The sequence below is a fragment of the Bactrocera tryoni genome, chromosome 4, assembly GCF_016617805.1.
Source record: "Bactrocera tryoni isolate S06 chromosome 4, CSIRO_BtryS06_freeze2, whole genome shotgun sequence".
Taxonomy (NCBI): Eukaryota; Metazoa; Arthropoda; class Insecta; order Diptera; family Tephritidae; genus Bactrocera; species Bactrocera tryoni.
Genome location: NC_052502.1, coordinates 25865860 through 25888415, shown reverse-complemented (window position 1 = coordinate 25888415; position 22556 = coordinate 25865860). Strand labels below are relative to the sequence as shown.

The following is a 22556-nucleotide window of genomic DNA, read 5'->3' as shown; positions in this document are numbered from 1 at the left end:
AGTTTCTAGATGATTGTTTCAAACTGTTTCTTGGTTTTCAAGAGAATGTATTCGAAGAATATTGAAAACTTCACCTATTTAGGATAAGGACTTGATTATTATTTGTTTTTTTCATACTCATCAGTATATTGGGTCCTTTTTATTTAAAAAACCAGCTTTTGAATAAAGCAGCTGACAAAAAAAAATCCATTATTGGTCTGTAGTAGGCACAACAACATGATCTTATCGAGGAAATTTTATAACAAGTGCGCTCCGTCCGAGCTTCTACTTGTTCCACTTCGTAGACCGCTGGGTGCCTGAAATGTGGTTGCTACTTCTTTCGTGTTACTCGAGGGCTTCCTTGCATAGATCGATATCAACACGGCTAATTTCCTCCTATTTTTATAATATTCTTCTTTATACTGCATATAAGATGAATGGAATCTCTAACACAAAGCCTACATTTTGCCCACAGAAATACGACTGGTACTGAAAAAAGCTTTCTGGTCATCACTGAGATCGGAACCAGGCTTACTATTAACCCCCACATACAAAAATATTTATATAAGTATACCCAGATTTTTTCTTCCAAACTCATAATACCATACGACATGACTACTCTTGGGTATAAAAAAGTACAAAGCCTCCACAAGCAATAGGCTTCAAAGTAGCCGTCAAAGGAATTGGAGGTAGTGAACTGTTTTTTCGCACTCACAGCTTGTGTCCCACGAGCATTAGTTATGCTAAGTTATGCATTGGTTGGTATACGCTTACGCTTTTTCAACCTCAAATACATACAAGGAGATACAATCCGTTTGCGTATAAGTGTAGGCGGCATAAAAAGTTTTCTAATCTTCACACATATAGGATATGCATACGCACTTATATTCGTAAATAAACACAAAACTGCCGAAATTTGCAAAGTAACACTCAAAATTAACACTGTCATTAAGAAATTCAAATGAGTTTTTACCCGCCGGCCAAAGGAAAACGGTTTGAGCTGACAAAGGTTGCCATGGGAAAAAGCTGTTTGTGTAGAAAAATATACATATGCTTATATAAATAATATACATATGTATATACAACATATATAAATTTAACACCGTTAAGCATATTTATATGAATAAACATTTGTAAATACTCAATAACCTACATAATTACAAAGTAAATGGGATTTGTGTGGTTATTATAAGCAGCATTTCTCTTAATGAGAAGTTGTATACGACTGAAAATCATATATGGGAAATGTTGGGATGAGGGATTGTCCACATAGACTTTAGACTTTACATATCCAGACAGTTAAAATTCTAACAGTATGATATAACGCTATCTTGGTGACCAATCGACGGGCACAAAACGTGAAGCTATCTGCTCACCGAAGTGTTCTCTCAATAAATCCATTGACTGTTGCGATGTATGAGAAGTAGCGCCGTCTTATTGAAAACCAATGTCGCCGAAATCACGAGCTTCAATATCAGACATGTAATAGTCGGTTATCATGGCGCGATAACAGTCGCCATTGACGGTTAAGTTCTCACCGGCATCATCTTTTAATAAATATGGACCGATGATTCCAGCGGCCCACAAACCACGCCAAAGCGTTGTTGTTTCTGGATGAAATGACAGCTCTTATATCTCTTCCGGTTGCCCTTTGTCCCAAATGCGGCAATTTGGCTTGTTTACATTCTCATTGAGAAATGGGTCTCATCGCTGAACAAAATTTAGCTCGAAAGCATCGTATCTTCTTGGAACTTTTCAAGAGTCCATAGAGAAAGCATCGTATCTTCTTGGAACTTTTCAAGAGTCCATAGAGCTAAGCGATGTCGCTTGGGTACGTTGAGCTGCTTCAGTTCTTGCACAAGCTGTATTTTGTAGGTTTTAATTTAAGACAATGAAGTTTCGGAGCAGAATCGACTTTCCACGGGCTTCGGGTACACTCTAAGCTACCTATAAAAAAATTAGTTAAGACGATTAATGCTATTTTCGGCTTTGACTACTAGTTTGCCAAAGGTGAGACTACCAAGGTGTTCCAACTTCAGTCCAGCAAAGGCTGAAAAATGGAGGAGAAAGTTCCTTGATGTTTTTTCCACCTCACTGTCCTTCATACAACTTTGACAACTTTCGTCCATTAAGACTTTTAGCCTTACCGCATGGAAGTCTATTGACAAATGTACAGTAAGAGCTCCTACGAATTTTGCTAAAGGCAACTAGTTCAGTACATCTCCTGCGTTTTCCTCTAAGCTAAAAGTCGGATCGTCGATCAACGCCTGCTTAGCCAGCGCAAGGGAGCCCCAATAGTCCAGTGCTAGGACGCAGATGCAAATGGTAATCCAACTTGTTCGCATTACGATGTGAGGGGTAAGGGGGCCCCCTCTAGCTAATTCATCAGCTTGGCAGTTATCAGCGATTCCGCTATGACTGGGCACTCAAACTAATCTGATGATGGAGGAGATTAATGCTAAATTTTTCATTCAGTGTTATTATTGGTGAAGTCCACAGTATTACGAAAAGGTTGATGAGAGCCACTCTTTTGAAGCGTTCAAGCGCTCTTAACGAGTGTAGCCTTTTCGTTCGCCTTCCACCAAACGAATACGCTACAGAATATTACCAAAACACCAACTTTGGTGAAAGTCCCCAACCTTTTCCCTATAACTCCTCTACCGATGCCTTCCTTACACATTCTTCAATACTTGGCCTCTATAAAGATTTTGTATTAAGGAAAAGCCCTACGTATTTCTTCTATTAACAAATTGAAGACGTGAGCATTCGTACGAGTATAACGGGGAAAGAATAATTTGTGATGTTATACCTCCTGGTAAATAAAACTAGTACAGTTTTACTTGGTTTGATGTTCAAGCCGCTTCTATTCGACCAGTTGGATACCACGTTGAGATACCCAGCTGTTAGTAAAAGTTAGTTCGCAAGATGGAAGTCTGAAAACCCCTGTACGATTCTGGAACTTTTATTTCCACTGTTCATAAAAAAGATATTAAACAAGGTCGCGAGTAGAACTTTCCGACAAATTGGTTGAAGTTATTAGAGTCTAGCAACGCCTACTCCGTCATGCTAGTTTGAAATAAATAACTCGTACGTAGTGGAGCTTTCTTTTATTTTCCACTTGACTCATTTAAAGTTCAACAGCAACTTTTCATCTTCACAATAAGCATGGCATACAAAATTGCTGCTACTTTTCAAAACGGAAACGGAAATACTTGGTAACGGCTTAAGCAAATGGTATGGGAATACATGAAGGCGTAAAAGCGAGAGAGGATGGGTCTAAGTACCCACATATACAACTGTCTGCCATGGTGAATATTGTTGTGCTTTGCAAACAGCTGGTAGCAAAGCAACGCCGCCGCCAGGAAAAGCCGGTTCAACAAAGTTGGATCGATACAAACGCCGTCAGTTAAATTACTTACTCTACTAAAGAGGATTTTAAATATTTATTCGAAAGAGATAGTTAACTGTAACAATGGTAAGTAATTGATAAAATATTAAATACAAAATAAATTGAAAATAAATACAAAACTCTTTACAAAAGCCACCGAAGAAAAAGCTCTCGAAGAAGGAGAAAGCGCGCTTGGAGGCCGAACAAGCTGAACTCTTGCGTATCGAAATGGAGAAAGAGAGGTAAGTGAACAACAAAAACATCAAACTTAGCTTTAAATTTATGCATCGCTAAATTCCAACAGACAAAGAAAACTGGAAGAGGAGCGCCAGCGAAGACAAATCGAGTTCGAACAAGCTAAGCGCCGTCAAAAGGAGGAAATACAAGAGAACAAAAGACGACGTGCCCAGCTGCGCAACAGCATGAGCTTCTTCAAAGAGGTACGCGAAGTAACAAACGGCATCAAGGCGCTGGAGCAGGAAGAACGTGATTGGGAGCGATTTATGCGTTGCAATGGACTGCCCAACGCCAACAGCCCCAGCGATTTGCGTCGCTACATACACCAGTGGCGCAGCGATATGGAGCGACGTGAGCGTGCCTCACGCAACTGGCTATTGAACACCAACGAACGCACGCTGCTCACGCAAGATCTCGACGCGCCGGACTTATCGCGAAAGAGCTTGCGTCAGCGCCAAGGCAATGCGGGCGATGTGTATGCGCAACGTATACGTGAAGTGTTGGGGGTGAGTAGAGAAGGATTAAGGGAACACTGGGGTGAATAACTTTAACTGATGTTATATTTATTCAATCAGATACTCGCAGAGCTCGATGAGGCGCTGCTGGATAAAAAGAAGCCACCGCATATCATTGCCGATCTGATTTGTCTCAAAATGGAAATACGCGTGCTCTTGAGCGAACATCTGGATGAGTTTACTTATAAAACAATGTCGCACATAGATCGTGATATGGAGTGAGTATACCAGACTATCTTTTGCAAGGTATTTGATGTCTTTAATATGATGCTTTAGGAGTGATCGGCCAGGTGTCTTTACACATATATATGTGTCGGATGTCTTCAAAAGCCACATTTGGACTTTTTCAAAGGATGCGCAAATGTAAGTTTATACCGTTATCCATAAGCTGAATATAAAATACGACCCCTTTGGACCTCCTCTAAATTTAGTCAATGAAACGGCGGGTTTAGTGTATGATTGAATTCCTAAGCAATTGGTTTCCAAGCAGATAGTGTAGCTGCCTTTCTATTGTTGTATTTTAAACATCTATCAAGATCACTTTTTGTTTCCTTTCACAGTTCCGTAAATCCGAAAGGCCGTATTGGTGAACAGGTTACTAGCAATGACATCGAATTTCCTGCATTAACATTACAAATCGCTCTGCCGATCTCTGTGGAGTTACAAAGCTCAGCTATGCGTGGACTTTGGTTGGACTATGATCACTTTAGCGACTATTGTGACAGCTTCAAAGCAAAACGAGCACTACCCGAGCATATAAGTTGAGTGAAGAAGTGTTGCCTTCATCGAACTCACTAACATGTCCTCTTTATATCTCTTTTTCTCTCTTTCTCATTATCGCTTTCAGATATGCTTCGTTATACTAAACGAGAGTGGATTAAACGCAAAGATATTCTACAAAATATGCTCGAGGACTGCACTAAGGACAGTCCACTCTCCACCGGTGCAGCAGATCAAGACTCAAGTTCAATTATTGCCAAACGTGAGCGAAGCTTTGACGTGGATAAAATCTATGCTGAATATGAAGAGGAGCTCAGTAAAGCACGACGACGTGCAATTGGACCGGAGAGTTACAGACTGACCGAAACCGATGTGAACTTACGTAAATATCGCATTATAGGCGGGGTCTATCGCATTGACTACTTAGAGACGCCGCAGCAAGATAAGCGCCTAAATGAGCGTTCTTTTATAAGAACCAGTAAGTAGACTTAGCAGGCATCCACAAAATCTTTGTAAAGGATGTATAATTAACCTTCCACCGTCAGTAATTACACCAGACCACTTGAGTCATAAGATATTTTACGAAAACTACAAGCCACCGCCACCACCACAACCCGGTGTACGACGTTTGCCCGAGGAAATTGAAGCGGAGATGCGCATGGTTGAAGCAGCACTCGACAAATTGGCATTGGTCAGCTTAGAGTAAGTGTTTGACTAATCAATCAAAGCAAAGCAAAATCAATGGCAGACAGTGTCAACTCAATACGTTCTACCTCCTTCTGGTTTTCACGTCACTCTACTTTCATGTGAAAAGCTTGCCCGACTCTGTCATTTGGTTCGAACCACCCATTGTTTGTCGCTGGGAGACCAACTTTGAAACGTTGGAGTCAAATTTGACGGATGGTGCAAAACCACCACTCGGCAATGCCGTCAACACCACCGCCACACCTACCGAAGCCACACCACTTTCGACCACAACCAATGCCAGTCCACTTAAGGGTTCGCCACGTTTCCCCGCTAAGCTACGTAAACGCAGCTCACAGAAGTCAACAATCGAAACGGAATACCTGTCAACAGTGGCTGCTGTGCGTGAGGTTACCGACTTTGACCTATTCAACATACCGCGCGGCATCGATATTTACGGTTTGTTGCAAGATTTTGTTGTGCCACGTCTGCCACCAGGCTTTTGTCTGCGTTGGGAGAAATCAGCACCGGTGTTGAGTAGCAAAGTGTTGGCGCGTCAACAACGTAAACAGAAGAAGCGGCGACAACGTGAGGGCCCAGCACAGCGTTTGATTATGTTGGCACGGCATCGAAGTGTCAACAGAGCAGACGAAGCTGCCAATGATTCAAAAGCATTGACGAGGACAAGTGGTGGACGTAAGAGCACACTTCAAGTGCGTCAAGAATATATAACGAATGAGTTCCTAGACTGGGATGAGCCGCGTGAGCTTTTCCCGGAAATGGAAATAAAAAAGTTGATCAAATTTAAAGAGAACACAAGCGATAAGCGCTCGTTTGGTTTAAGAAGTGAAGAGTTGAAGCAAAATCAGGCGGCAAACGGCGTCAATCAAGATAAGCTCCAAGAGCATGCGAATACAAAAAATGGTGTGGAAACAAAGCGCGTGAGCCTGAATGGAGTTTGTGCACGAAATGGTACAACTGGCAATGGAAACGGCAAAACTTATGGACACAGCAATGGTGCCAACAATAAGGAGCCGGTGCTTCCTAGCGCAAAAACTGGCAATGGTCAGGCAAATGGTAATGGTGGCGCAGTTAGTGATAACAGTTCTAGACGGAGTTCTAATGAAACCGCTGAGACAGCGTCGCAAAAAATGGAAGTAGTGGCTGTGCGGAAGACTTATATGTTCTCAAAATTGCTGGAGGTGAGTTTATTATTTGCATTTCAGCAGACGGAAATGAGGAAGTTCATTGACTCGGTAAAACCGAGCCAGAAAATTTCCAACTTCCCTAACTTTCTGTAAAATGAGGCTTGAGCTTTTCCAATCTTCAGCGTATATTCATCGTTTATGTCCAGTCAAGAAAAATGTAGCAAATGGTTGAAAAAATATTTCAAAGTCCTGATTAAAGAAAAAAATTCTGTAAGGAAACAGAACTTCAGAATCTCAAAAAATAGGGCTTATCATAACTTCTAGGAACTATTAGCTCGAAATGCGGTATTTTCGCGTAACTAAGATGCTTGGCCGAACAGACTAACAACCTTCAAAAAAGTGACCTTTGCAGATTATTCGTATAACAAGTCCTCATATAGACCAAATTCCTCTTCGTCTTTACTGGCGTAGACACCGCTTATCACTTCCAAGCGAAGCCAGATTTTTCTCCACCTGGTCTTTCCTCCACCTCTTCCTCTGTTTCCTCCGGCGAGTACTGAGTCAAATACTTTCAAAACTGGAGTGCTTTCGTTCAATTGGACATGACCTAGCCAACGTAGCCGCTGTCTTTTAATTCGCTGAACTATGTCAATGTCGTCAGATATCTCATCGTTCCATCGAACTCGATATTCGCCTTTCCAACGCGCAAAGGACCATAAATCCTTCGCACTCCTGAGGCCGTCTCATCAGATGTTGGCAACGTCTGTGCCTCTTCGCAATATAGCAGGGCGGAAATAATGAATGACTTATAGAGTTTGGTTATTATTCGTCGAGAGAGGACTTTACTTCTCAATTGCTTACTCAGTCGGAAGTAGCACCTGTTGGCAAATATGATTCAGAGTGATTTCAAGGCGAAAATTATTTACGACTTCAAAGTTATGACTGTCAACAGTGATGCATGAGCCAAGTCGCGAGTGCGAAGATTGTTTGATGGCAGGAGATATTTTTCTTCTTGGCCTCGTTGACTACCAAATCCATTTTCTTCGCTTCCTCATCCAGTCTGATAGCAATATCATCGGCGTACGCAACTGTACACTTTTATAGAAGATTGTACCTGTTCAATTAAGCTCTGCAGCTCGAATTATTTTCTTCAACAGTAGATTGACAACAGGTTGTCGCTATGTCTGAAAACTCGTTTGATATCGAACGGCTCGGCGAGCTCCTTCCCGATCCTGACGGATCTTTTGGTATTGCTCAACCTCATTGAGAGTTAGTCTATTCATGATCATAAGGGAAAATCTTTATAAACACTATTTCGGATCCATTCTAAACAATTCTGATTGGCAATGGAGTATCCATCTTAATAAGAAGGCTATCCAGGAGCGCCCTAAAAAATATCTCATTACTGATAGATAAAGTTTTTATTTCATTATCACCGATTGAGTTTATGTAAGGACGTCTTTTGTGAATAATCATATAATTAAAGGTTCCTTACCTTCCCGACAAAGATGGCCACGATCTCGTAACTCTATTTAACTAATATTTAACTTTAATGTAGTACTAACTTTGAGAAATAAAAGCTCTTTTGACTAAGATATTAATTTTCTTGCTTAGAATTCCATGACCCTTCACACTAGCTTTCAAAAGAGGAATGCCTCCTATGTTTTGTTCGGAATATTAAATTTTAAGAGAAAAATAGAATACTATTATGTTATCCTAGCACGTTATCAATTTAAAATATGTTATTTAATTTGCTTAAATTAAATTGCCGCAACATTTCACACTTTGGGACAGTTTGAGCTTCTTAAGCCGTTAAAGCATACCAGTAAACCACTTTCATAAAATTTTTGTGGGACTACAATAGAATTCTGGGCCCATTCAGTGTTTAATTTTATCAATATGCCACCATTAAACACAATCAACTGAATAAAAACCCAAAATGTCCATAGAAACGCATATTAAAAATATCTTCGCTTACACAAAGCGTCCCTTCAAGCCACAAAAGTATTCGTGTGATATTATAGAGCACAAAACAACAGCAACAAAATGCCAACAGCGGCGATAAATAGTGAATACCATTTTATACTAAAATGTACCGAAAGGAAGGTATTTGAACCAACGCGATAAAGTAAAATTGTGCTGCGCTCAAAAGCTTCAAAAGCACGAAAGCAAAGCGTCAACAATAACCACAGCGAAAGGCAACGACGGCGACCAGTTAACCACGTAGAAAATAAAGTAATAAATATTCATTTAATTTTTCATCGTTTATTTTATTTCACAACCTATTTGAAGCACCCTTACTAACCTACACATACGACTCGCTCTTTCTCGCTTCATGTGTCACATAATGTTCCAAAGGATTTGGATCAACTTGCCGAACTGCAGCTGCCGCTACAAACGGATGCGCTCAAAAGAATTTCGGCTAATCTAACCTCGCCACCCGCAAACGGCTCGGCAGAATTACGTGATGCCGCAACCGGCGATACAGCAGCTGCTAATGGCCAAGAGGCTGAAAGGCTTGCGGAAGCCATGCAACCCGCTTTCAACTACTATCCGGGCTTTTCGTTTCTACGTGATTTGGATGCGAAAAATGGCGTCGGCGATAATAATAAAGACGAAACGGCCGAACTGGCAGACGGCGAAGATGAGGATGAAGAAAGCAGCACTGATGAATATGATGATGAAGATGCCTACGACGGCGACGGTTGGGATGATGAAGCGCTTCTTGAGAACTTTGAAGCTAGTGCGCGTAAGGACGGGTCGCCTTCGGCTGCAGCGAATTTGAATTCACTGCTCAATGGTGATGCCAAAACTTTGGGTAGTATCAACGGCGCGGGTGGAGGCACAGCGTCAGGCGGTCTACAGCAAATGCTCGCCAAGCATCGGCAGAGTGAAAGTGACAGCAGTGATGGGTAAGTGACGTAATCTTATAACTACATTGCGGTATTCTTGAATATACGCTTTGCGTTAGCTGAATTTTCTTTGCGAAAGTCGGAAGATATTGGAAAAAGAAGAAGCGTCAAGACATATAAATGAAGAAGAAGAATAATTTGAATTCGCAGAGATAGAGAGAGAGAGACAGAGTTTGAGCACTAGACAGATTTACCTTCTTTGTAGTACTGTTTGAGAGCGAATGGAATAGACTTATGATGATTACAATATTTATAACCTCAGATAGCACCTTAATCTTCTCTTTCCTTCTACAGTATACTGTCATTACTTTCTAGCAAATCTATCTACTTATATCACTTCAAAATATTGAATGAAACTGATCCAGAGCGTAATGGTTTACTATAACTTCGAAGCTTCAGACTAAGTTCTTGACCGATTTTTTCAGATATTAAGAATCTGAAGGCTTTAGCCAACCTAGGGTAGGCAGTTTGTAATTACAATAGGTTAGGTTAGTTTCGATACCTGAACCAGGGATAGCACTGCCCAGCAAAGCCACTTGTGGCTGCTACAAATTTCTTTTATCATCAGCTCGGTGAGATATCTGAAAGTGTGAGGCATGATCTCGCAAATACATGACAATCACGAAAAAAGCGTTGAGATGTCCTCGTACAGGATGAACTCTTAGAGTCAGCACAATTAGAGAAAGGCTTGGTTTACTGAGGACAAAAAGTATATGGTACTAGATCTTTTACGATCGATCTTGGGTCCGAAGGATCTTGTGGCAAGCCATGAACCGTTAGTAGTCCAGCGTTAGCCAAACTCTTGCGAAATCCAGCTACGCAGTAGTTGAACACATTAGGAGACTAGAACACCGACCGACGCGTTATTAATCTACTGATCAGCTCGTCAGCTTTACAGTTTCCTACTACTCCGTTCTGGTCTGACATCCAGTATGTAGTCTTATGACAAAATTACTAGATACCATTGATAACAAATTTCATCATTTATCATTTATTTATAAATTATAAATTAGGGGAAGTAATGACATTTTTTGTAATGTTAAATCATTTGGAGTCCTTGTTAAGTTATATTCTATGTTTGGGATAGAAACCCAATTTATCCACCTTGATAGATTAGGTTATGTTAGGTTAGGTAAGTAATATCTATGGATGCTTTATTCAAAAAAACAATAAGGCAATGTAGACTTTTCGAGCGCCTTCTATCAGACGAATACACCTATTATTGCCTTATTGGCTTGATTACGATTTCGTAGAGCCAGAATACCTACACTAGAGAGAGTCCGCACCTTTTTTTTACAGCTCCTCCACAACACTATAAGTCAACTGATGTCTTCCTGACTGTCTCCTCAACATTAGGCCTGCATGAAAACTTTCTACCAAGGATAAGTCTTAAGTGAACGGTATGAAGTCGCGAAACCCCGAAAGAGGGGAGAAGCACGTTTGGGATCTTATGCCTCCTATTAAAAAAATTTCAGTTTTACTCGGGTTGACGGTTTAGTCACTTCTATTCGCTCAGTTGAATACCACGTTGATGTACTCTTCGGTTAGATCGTAGACAGTATTTAGAAATTTTCTTTTTATCTTAAGAACAACACCTGAGAGATTACAATAAAAAGAAATTGTTTGTTACTTTCTCATTCATAAGACATAAAGCCTCTTCTAACATGATTTTACATATTATTTTCTCCATTCAACATAAATAATTGAATGACGCCAGGAATTAAATCCATTATTCGGACTTTTTATTTCAAAACTTTTTCGATGAATAGCAAATATAACGGTATGTCTCTAGCAATCGCTATTCATCAACGAGCAACTGCGAAGTGAGGGAGAATCAAGGCCTAAACATTACGAAAGCCTAAAAAAAAAGAAAACAAAATGAACTGCAGGAATAAGTGAAAGGGAAAAAAAAGAAAGCAGTAGGTGACGAGAAGAGCAACAATTGAAACGCTCTCAGCTCTTTTGTGTAATAATGACATTGGCAAACATTTGCCAATTGACGGCAATTGATTTTTAGAATCTGAAGTGTCCGCCTCTAACTGTGCTACATGCATATATATGTATGGATATATATACATACATAAACTTTTGGGAGTAAATATCTACATATGGTGTGTTTTTAGGTGCGTTGTGGCTGACATTATCGTTTCTCTACTGTCTTTTCAATTTTTCCGTCACTTTTGAATCGCTGCTTTTTCAGTTTGATTTGAAGTGAGTGTGACTCGATGTTGATTTTGACACTTTTTGACGAACATTTGCTAACAAGGAGGTGTGCTAATTTCTGTTCACAGTACATATCCTCATCTATACCTACGTAAAAATATTCGATGAATAGAAAAGCAGCAAAAAATTTAGAACACCACATATACAAAGCTTCATTTCCGTGCCTAAAATAAAGTTCGTCACTGTCGTTTAATAACAAACCCATTCAAGTGCGGCATTGCTTGGACTGAGTTATGTTCTGAATGAGTTTTGGATGGAATAAATTATTTCTGTCGCGTCAAACGGAAATTGAAAATTTAATCGAAAATAGATGAGATGCGATTGTGAAAGAGTTTGCTGCTGCTTGCCATTTTTTTAAATAAAAAATATTTATAAAAACAATATTAATGAATTTAGTGCAGCAAAATTTAATACTTTCCTACTTTTTTAATAACAAAATTACACAATCCACAAATCAAAAAACATTGAATTTTATGAGATATTTCACAAAAATTATTCTCCGTTAGAATATATGCTGATAGAACTGACTGAACTGAGCATATACGTATTATAAGCCTGTAACTCAAAGGCAATTTGAGTTATCGATTCTAGTACGTTTTTTTTTACAGGTACAACCCATTTTATTAATTTCACTTAGGTGTGCCTTTTCAATTTTATCATATTTACAAATGGGTTTCAAATACTATTTCAAAAATATAACTATACTTATTTGACCGACCTCTTTATGGGCAATGAAGTAATTTTCAATATACTTCTTAATTACTACCAATATTGTACTTTCAAAACCATTTTATGAATTGTTTTGATTTAAGTCTTCCAGCCGATCATATCCGATGGAAACTTTTATAAGATTGTTCTAAAAATTCACTCAACCTATCGACTTATTAAAATTAAATTTCTAAAGAGAAGGCAACTCAACCAAGTTTTTCTATGAATTTTTATACTCTTGCAATATGTTGCTATAGAGTATAATACGAGGTACGTTCCAAAGTAAACAGGACTTAAAAAAAATGTATTTTATTCAAAATAGTCGCCTTCTGCTTCAATACAGCTTTTTGCATGGTCCGAAAGATTTTTGAACAAGTGTTTGAGCTCTTTGACCGGTATGGCCGCCAGTATGCCGGTGCAAACCTTTTGAATGGCTCTTTTCCGAAAAGGAAGAAGTCGCACGATGCCATATCAGGTGAATAGTAGTTAATGGTTAAAATGTGATTTTTGATCAAATAATCGGTCACAAGCGTCGATCGATGAGACGGCGCATTAGCAATTTTTGGTCGTCAGTCAATTTGTGCGGAACAAACCGTGCACACACCTTTCGTAAGCCTAAATGTTCGGCCAAAATGCAATTCCATTTCCATGAATTTCAATGATGATTTCGGCTGATTTTTATGAATTGACGCACAGTTTCGATGGAATTTCCTGTGTTCACGGATTTTGATTAGCCCACATGTTGATCGTCATTTATTATCGTTCCTCACGACCACTTTGAACGTTGAAACCACTCGTGCACTTTGCTACGGGATCGGCAATCATCGCCATAAACTTACTTCATCAATTGAAATGTTTCGATAAAAATTTTACCAATTTTAAAACAAAATTTAATGTTGGTTCTTTGTTTGAAGCTCATTTTCGCACCGATAACACAAACATACTCACACTTAAAACGCAATAACTTCACACTAGATGAAATGTCATGAAATTCTCACTGGACAACTGATTTAAAAAGTCCTGTTTACTTTGGAACGCACCTTGTAGTTTTGTTCACCTAACGGTTGAATATACCAACTAACAAGTAAGAAAGATCAAACTTCTGGTGCAACCGAACATTTTATACTCTTGCATCTTGCAAAAATCAAATCCACAGAAATATCTATTAACTCTTATCATGCCGCATACTAATAAAAAGCTACTGGGGTTTCATTAAGGTACCTCACATACAACGACCTGTAATTAAGTCAACCGGATGTTCGAAAATCTTTAAGGGGTATTCTTGTCTAGGATTTTGAAAAAATCGATTTTTTTTCATATCTTTAAAGTTTAGACTTTCAAAAATATGACCTTGGAAGGATTTTTCAAAATTCGACTTATTTTCAGAGATACAGCCGATTTTGTGACGTGGCGTCCGTATTCACTAGAATTGTCTCCTAAGCTTTAAACGCGTTTTTCTGACTTTTTCGGAACGATACCACGATTTCTCAGGTTCTACTATACCAATTTACTTGAAATTTTATATTTATAGAGTCTTCTTTATAGGCTTGTATATGGTTGGAACTAGCCCCATCCCCAAATTTTTATTTATATATGTTTTTTTTAAATTCGAAATAGTCAGAAAAAGTGATCGAAAAAAACTTTTTTTTTAGGCAGTCGCCATTTTGTGAAAAAAATTGTTTCCCACTTTTCCGTAGTTCCGGCCATTGCGACATTATTCTAGATTAATAATCTTTTTTTTTTTTGGTTTCAGATAACTAGGAGGGTTGAAATCATGGGTATGGTCACGTGGAAATTTTTAGAGACCACCCACTTCGTTAGCTCATAATTTTTGAAATTTTTTACTTTTTTTAGTTTTTAATTTTTTCTAAAATTAACAAATAACTAATAAAAAAGTGGATGGTAAAAATATGAATTGCCTTTTTTTACGACACTTTAAAAATTACCTGAAATTCATGCTTCTAGACCAGAATACCCCCTTAAATTAGGTATAAAGGAGCTCAAGGAAGTATTGACCCGATTCAACATATTTTTGATATACAGAAATGCTCTTGTCAGCAAAGGATTTTGTCTGAATTTCAATTGTATATCTCACAAATTGACCGATATTTTCGGTCAAAAGTCAGCTACAGATACTGAGGTCCACATATTTGATGCCTAGGGGCTTGAACAATTTTGATTTGATTTGGACAATTTTTTTGTCATAAGGTGGCACACCTTAATATAATTATTAGTGCAAAATTTAATCCCGTTATATTAATAACTTCCTGATTTGTGTACTGGAAAGTGAAAGAATCAAGTAGAATTTAAAATTGTACTATATGGGAAGTAGGTGGGGATGTTATTTTATTTCGCCCATATGCACACTATGACATAGAAATATGAGAAGAATGCTACATATTAAATTTAGTTGGAATCTATAGGTCGGTTCCCGAGTTATGTTGAGGTGCCACGCCCATCGTCCAATTTTCACTCCGACTCATATTAAGACCTCTCATACCGTCTCGGAGGTAAAATTTAGTGTTTCAGGCGTAATAAGATATTGTTTTATTGCATTTTTAGTAATTTTGAACAGTACTAAGAGTGAGCTTTCGATTTCATCAATATTGACATTGTGATAGTTCTTATAATATTTGCGCTGAGCAAATTTGTATGCTTTAGTTTTGGTAGTTTAGTCATGGCACTTTAAAGGTTTTCGGTTAATGGAGCTTTGTGGGCGTGGTAGTAGTCCGATTACGCCCATCTACGGCCGGACAGACAGACAGTCAAGCCGATTTCAACTTTTCTCGTCACCCTGATAATTTATATATACATTAACCCACTTGTATATCTATCTCGATTAGTTTTAGATGACTATGTACTATATATACAAGTAAATGATCAGGATGACGAGACGAAATTTGTAGCATACAAAGAAATATTGGAGATCCTATAAAATATATATACATATGTATATATAAATTATCAGCTTGTGGTTGTATGGATATCATTATATCATATAGCTGTCATATTGGATAGCTGTAAGGAATATTTTGTAAGAGTCCTAGAGCTTCGGTGCAACCTCTCATTTTTCAAAGTAGACTTATGTCAATCTCCAGTCATAAGTTACAAAATTTGATCTTATACACGACAATGTTACACTACTCCTTACATAAGTTGTAGGTATACCAATTTACTTCTACAGTCGAAATCTGGGTTCCCAGCGCTATACTAGAAAATAAATGTTTAAGTAAAACATCTTTAGACAGACAATTTCTAACATAGAGCGATTTACGAGTAGTCTCTTCCATAGAGTTATTAATGTGAGACTGCTCCAGTTTCGCCCAAACCTAATTGCTTATTCCTTGCTATGCAGTAAACTTTTGTTAGAGGGTAGTTACTGTAATACAATACAAACTCAAAATCGATATAGCTAAAAACTTTCTCTACACCATTTTTAATGAAAATTGATCGGTAACAAATTGAAACATTGATTTTATTACATGAATATTTCAGAAGATTTCTTAATTATCTAGAATTTCAATCATAAACAAAAGCACTTAATTATTATTGTATTAGTGTTTAATGATTTAATCCCATTATACTCTGATTCCGCAGCAAAAAATGCAAATCGTCGAATCTAATCGCACTCACACAAGGCAAGTGGAGCACACGCGACGTTCACGATACCAAATTTAATGAGGAGAAGCTTTCGCTACAATTTCGCACAGGACGCCTGGGTGAGTACGCGTGTGCCGCAACCGCATGTAAATTTCAATTTTAACTCTTTTCGTGGTTTTTCTCATTTTTGCAATGCTTTGGTGCTGCCAAAACGAAATGTAAACAAACAAACAACCACAAAATTCGACGAATGCAAATGACCGAACTGTAAATGGGAAAATGTGCACCCGCGCTCCCACACACAATGCACCTGTGTTCCAACAAATCTATGTTTGTGCTGGCTGGTACTGGCTCCTGCTGCTGCTGTTGATGTGGCAACAACACGGCGGTCATGGTCGTTACTCTCCATTTGTTTGAGCGAGCGTAGGTATATTTGGGCTGGCAATGAATCGCTACAGCAATATGCCGTATCAGACGTGGGAAATAAAACCCGATTTTAAGAGGTACGCAGTATAGTAGAAATATATGAGTGTGTGTGTGTGTGAGCTTTTTAGTGGCCGTTAAATGCAATATTTTCGGGTGTGTTGTAACCACAAAAGTGTGTTTTTATATGTGTTTTATGCACACAATCCAACGGCATGCGAAATGGCGGTCGAATTCCACAAATTTCACTGTTCAAACGCCAACACACCTGAGCAAATACGCAAAGGGCGAAGATAAACAAAGAATCACTTAAAATGTGTGCGAAACTGTGAAGGCTACAAAATCATAATCAATTCAAGCATTCACTGCGTCAGTAAACTTAAATCGGCTGCAGATTTAATCGTTTATAAAAAAGATTTCGTTATGATTTCCTTAGATGAGACTTAGCGCGCACCCCACAGGGCTGTATGTACCCATGTCATATTGTTTGAGAATTAAGCTGAAAATTAATGGATTTTTAACTGCTGCAATTCTTCTAATTGCTCAATTAAGTATGCTTTTAATTTTTAAGATTCACAAATATCTAATCGTATATAAACAAAAATTACATGTTGCGATTGGTCCGGAGAAAACTCTTAAAGTACTGAACAAATCTTAGTAAAGTTTAGCACACTTTGTCCAGTTTGATTCAATTTAAAAGATAGGATAGTTTACATCTCAATATCTTTATTTTTATATTCCTAGTAACTGTGAAGCTAATAATCGAGTCGGAGCAGGCAACACATCTATGTAAATGTCAGTGACCGACTTCAAAAATGGGTTAAAACAGTTTGAGTATAAGGATACTCAACTTTCCGTTAACTTTATAACATATACATATATCCATTAATATGTTGTAAAACTTGCCGATCAAAACGATCGAATAAAATCTGGAATAATTCAGGTAACGTTGAACTAGGCTGTTTTAGGAATTATTTGCGCAGTTCATTCTGGATACTCTAACAGGTTAAACTCCTACTTATCCAGAATCGACCCTGAGATATCAAACATATGTCCAGCGTATAACAAGTCCTCGCATGACACTAGCCACCCCTTTGCCTGCCCTGTTAACCCTACTCATCTGACACACCTCTCCCTATGGTCCGATCCCGTCGAAACAGCACGTTTCCTGGGCCTACCATTGGATGACCTCGATGGCAACTTATCTAATCCTTATCATTATAACGGAGATTAAGTGCCCATTACAACAACATATAAGATATGGTATACAATAGTTAAAAAGCGAAAATGTGAGCATATGATCCACGATCTAAAGCATTGCCAAAATGTTTATCACACTTTGATCTTGACAATTTTCGAGAGTATAAATTACGAATATACACGAACCTATTCCTCCCATTCGTTGCAGCAGTGTTTTCATACTCTCATCACGCCTTATTTACTCTTATCTGCTTCTGAATCCACATTTATAAAATCATGCAAAAACTTCAAGCAGTTTCGTACCCACACTCTCACTTCTCTCATACAAGCACATAGTTAGTAGATAAAAGTAAAAGAAACAATTTTTTTATTCCCCACAGTCCCGGTACGATTTTCTTCAGCTTTACCGCCTCCATTATTAGTCTTGATATGAACATCACCTCTGCGGGCTATTGCGTTAATAATTTTCAAGGCGGCAGCACTCCGGCCATCAATGACATGCTTGGCAGGACGCTGTCACTTGCTGAACTCAAGTCCATACTCATCGCCGCTGCAGTTGATATTTTTCCAGAGCCAGATACATTTTGTTACACCGAAGGTACTTGCGAGAAGAATTTTGTGATGGAAATGCATCTGTATGCTTGTATATCAACGCTGGTGCAATCGCACAACTTCAGTTGGTCACGTTGGAATCTTTTGGCCGGCAGCCGCACGATTGTATTGCTCATGCGCGAACTAATCGAGGGCAAGAAAGTGGTGAGTATGTATGAAGAACTTATATCTTTAATTATATCAAGTGACAACTCTTATTCTTTGGTATCCCTCTGGCTAGCCCTATCACTCCACATTGCTGGTGACTCCTTTGAAGACCGCCATAATAGACTGCACTGAGGTCTCGCCGAGCTTCAATTCAGCTGGCATCACTGGCATGGAGTATTATGCCGATCTTTATCAGCTGTCACAGGTTTATGCGCTTCCTAGCAGTCTTGAGAAGCAGCGAAATATGGACCCGATGCTGCGTGAAAACGTCGCGCGTATTTTAATGGCCATCAGACCGTTGAGCTTTTGTTGAAGAGAGTGATTCGGCAAAGCTTTTTTGTATTAAAATATTTATATACAGCTTTTGATATAAAGTTATAACTATTCAAGAAAGTAAAAAGTAATTATTGTGAAAGTATATTGGAGCAGTTGTCCACGATTTTACTAACTTTGTATACATAGATCCCCGTTAGTGTCGCAGTAATACATGTGATCAGTGCTAGCTAAATCTCTTTAATTACAGAAAGTAGGTTTAGGGAACATGAGTGTTCTGTAAGACTCAACTTGAATCATTTGAGATACTTTTGTAGTCTCTGAAAGATATCGTCAAAAAGTATAATTATATTTTCTTAAATAAAATTGCTTTGGGTAATGACAACAGGAAGAGAGAACCTCCCTCTGACAATTTCTCAGTTTTAGTTCTTCTCGGTTCCTTTGACACTGGGTTAACCCCTATTATTTCTGGCTAAGTAAAAAATTGGAAATTTTCCTTATAATGTATCCATGATTTTCCACATTTTTATGAAACATCAATATCTAATATTAAAATTCTACTCCAGTTATTGGTGAACGATGCTCACCCCATGTATTCTTGAGAAATTTTTGGCGTCCAGTCTGTCTATGACACGTTTGTGCTTGCTTTTTACATTTTCTGCTCAAAATATCATATAAGGCGCATTTCTCAGAGTTCATAGGAGTTCTCTCGTCTGGAGCAATGAATTGGAGAACGTGGTAACGTTTAAAAAATATCTAAGCCTTTTAAGTCATTCACAAGATTTGTACGCACGTATCTAAACTGGCCGATGTAGTGAGTATGGGGATCTATTGCGCGGAGGAAGTTGCCGGAATCTGCAGTATCTTCCAGGTAGAAGTCTCTACGGTCTGAAAATTAGCTGAGGTAGCAACTAACGCAAGGAACTAAAGCAATAACCTTACATCCTACTGCATCAAGGAATATCTTTAAAAGTAGGAAGGCACAAGATATAATGGCTGCACGAAAGCGGCTGCATACATTCTGGTCCTAGGCCACTTAGTCGTTCCTGTAAATGAAATATCTGTTCAGATTGACATAAGCACCATCTACTTAGCTACCAAACCAATTATATCCAATGAAATTTTCGAAAGGTCTGACTGACGTATCAGAGTGAGATGGAATATATTAAGGGAGATGCAGTGTAGCCCAGATCATCTACAAGAAAACGGAAGCAAACCACCCAAGCTTTATACTTACACGTCTCCAAAAGCCTGCAGGACGGATGACCAGACCAATAGTCACAGGTCACAACATGTTGGCATCACATGCAACCCGAATGCGCATTATTAGCATGGAGAAAGTACAGGATGAAGGCATGAGAAAGACGCTGGAACACCTCTTCTGCTTCTGTCCGACCTTATCCAGAAGTCTGTCTTAGATATTTGAGAGCTTCGCAGTTCATGGGGCTGCATAAATATCAGAAATAGATATCATATATTAAATTTCGCAAAAAGCGTTGACGTACTGTCGTAAGCCTCAATTCGTAACCAGTGTAACCTAACCTGCAAGCGTACAATCAGTTTAAAGTTATTGTTCGAAAAGTGATTCTTAGTGAGTCTAATTCTGAAAGAAACTGGATGAATTAAATTCTGTAGGGAGTATTTTCCAAATTTATTTTGTAATTTTTCAAGGTTTTCCTACACTATAACGTATTTATCAAATCTGGTACCCATCGACTTTTTCCTGGCTCCTCACGGTCTGAGTTAAACTTCAAGAGAATGGTCGATGGAAAGAAATCGATGAGACTGGAGCCTATTTTGAAGCAAAAGTCCAATCATTCCAATCATACTTCAATAAAAAATAGGAATATATGTACAATTTTTTTTTTAAATTTCCTTCAAAATAATACGAAGATAGCAAATTATTCCTAACTCTCCTTGACCCAGTTCAGATTTTATATGTTCTCACCTAAGCTCATCAGCAAACTGGCGTAACTGCTTTTAACATTTTATTTAGAATTTCATCTGACATATACCTGCATTTTACTTCCTCGAAATTCTTCACAATCTCAACGCTCTTCTCCGACTTGGTTTTACTCTCACAGATATATAAAATAGATTGTGAGCATAATGCTTAAAATAGTCATCATTAATATTGCCGTAACATCCGTCGAAGTCTAAGGAATGCAATCTCAGCACTGCCAACTATCATCTTCTCTCCCCCTGGCTCATTTGTATTCTGCCTGGCTCACACACTTTCTTACTTCCTCACTTAGGCACCGACACAGCTGCCCCCTTCAATTATACGCCGTCTTCTGCGTTTTGGCCGGATGTACGAAGTCATTGCAGCTGTCGTTAAGCTTTACTAAGTAACCGTTATGCTTAGAGCTGTCAATATTACTTAGGTCACGAGCAGAATTTTGGCATACGAATATGTCTCTGAGTGACTACGCGAACAGACACGCGAGGGCGCACACGGCATGATTGCATAATTAATACAGCACAAGGCAGCTCCATTGTTGCTGCTATCGCTCGTATTGCGCCTGAGTGGGTTGATGGCGTTGTTACTTCATACTTCGCGCTTCATATGCATTACACTTTACTAACGGTGTAACGCTATCACGACCTTTCGACAGATCGCGCACTCAGCTTGTCAAAATTTTTATGAGCTCTGCTGTAACGTCTTATGTGACCTCCCACGATAGGAAGTTCTCCGACAACGCATATACGTTATGTGAGTGTCTGCATGACTAAATTGCAAGCTTACACCGCATGCTGACGGTAACCGTTGCGCCCTTGTGTTTAGTGTGGTGGCTATAGGTCAAGCTTTCAAAAGCATATTACAGGCAGTTTGAATGGGTTCTGCGGTATCCCACCTTAGCTGTCATGAAAACAATGACACTTTAAAGCCATGGCGCCCCTTAAGAATGTGGCATTCCGGCCCAAAACTCGCACTAACGCCAAAATATTATTATCACCAGGTTAGTTAGTTGTCAATTCATTTGAGCGCCCTCCCACTTTAACCTCTACAGAAAACCGCCCGCTCACCGTCAGCGACTCTCTGTCACCTTTGGGTTTCTTACCGCCATTTTCATGTACCTTGATGTTGATGCTAACGACAGCTTGTATAATGTTTGACTTTACCACTTGGCGCTAATGTACTCGTACTGTTAGCGATATTTCCTTTGCATTGCTTGTTCTTTCACCGCATACCCCTTCTATGCTCTCTAACTGGTTGCTGTGTTGGAATGTCGTAGTGTTTTGCCATGCCTTGCCGTCTTCGCATTCAAAATTACGTTAATTATATTCCGAGATGTCGCTCCACGCTCCACATACACGTGTACCATGAGGCCTTTCCAACCAGCCGCCACTTCGCTTTAATGAGGCCTTCATTCTTTCGCCCACCCTTTGCACCTCATCTTACATGCACAAACGCCACTTGTGCCAACTTTCTGGTAACATTTAAATGAATTGGAATTTTTACTTAGAGCAAAAGTTGGAACAGAACTTAAAGGAGAGTGTAGAAGAAAGTGGTCCAATAGTTCACTTATTACATTCATAGCACATTGGTTAATTTAAAAATGGCTGTCATGAATAGGATTTTATATTCTTGCCATGTTCTCAGTTCTCTTTCCCACTGATGCTGAATGGTAATTTTTGAATTTTTCTTCTGATCTAAATTAAGGGTGGTTAGAGAGTTTTCGTTGGTAGGGACAATTAAAGTCCGAGCGTCGAACTTATCAAATTGGTAGTAACTATCTCTTGATTCACTCAAACCCTTCTCGTTTTATAATATACATATTTCCTA

General features: G+C 38.9%; 1 protein-coding gene across 1 annotated transcript; it reads left to right on the top strand.

Moving 5' to 3' along the window:
- The first annotated feature begins 1953 nt into the window (after window positions 1-1953).
- Window positions 1954-18809, top strand: LOC120773745 (dynein intermediate chain CFAP94, axonemal). Its single transcript, XM_040102806.1, has 15 exons — window positions 1954-1989; window positions 3521-3609; window positions 3672-4110; window positions 4180-4337; window positions 4396-4482; window positions 4680-4879; window positions 4967-5317; window positions 5385-5541; window positions 5654-6068; window positions 6102-6725; window positions 9030-9583; window positions 16112-16233; window positions 16542-16617; window positions 18118-18493; window positions 18570-18809. The coding sequence occupies exons 1-15, from the start codon at window positions 1954-1956 to the stop codon at window positions 18807-18809; spliced, it is 3924 nt and encodes a 1307-aa protein (XP_039958740.1).
- Window positions 18810-22556: the final 3747 nt, after the last annotated feature.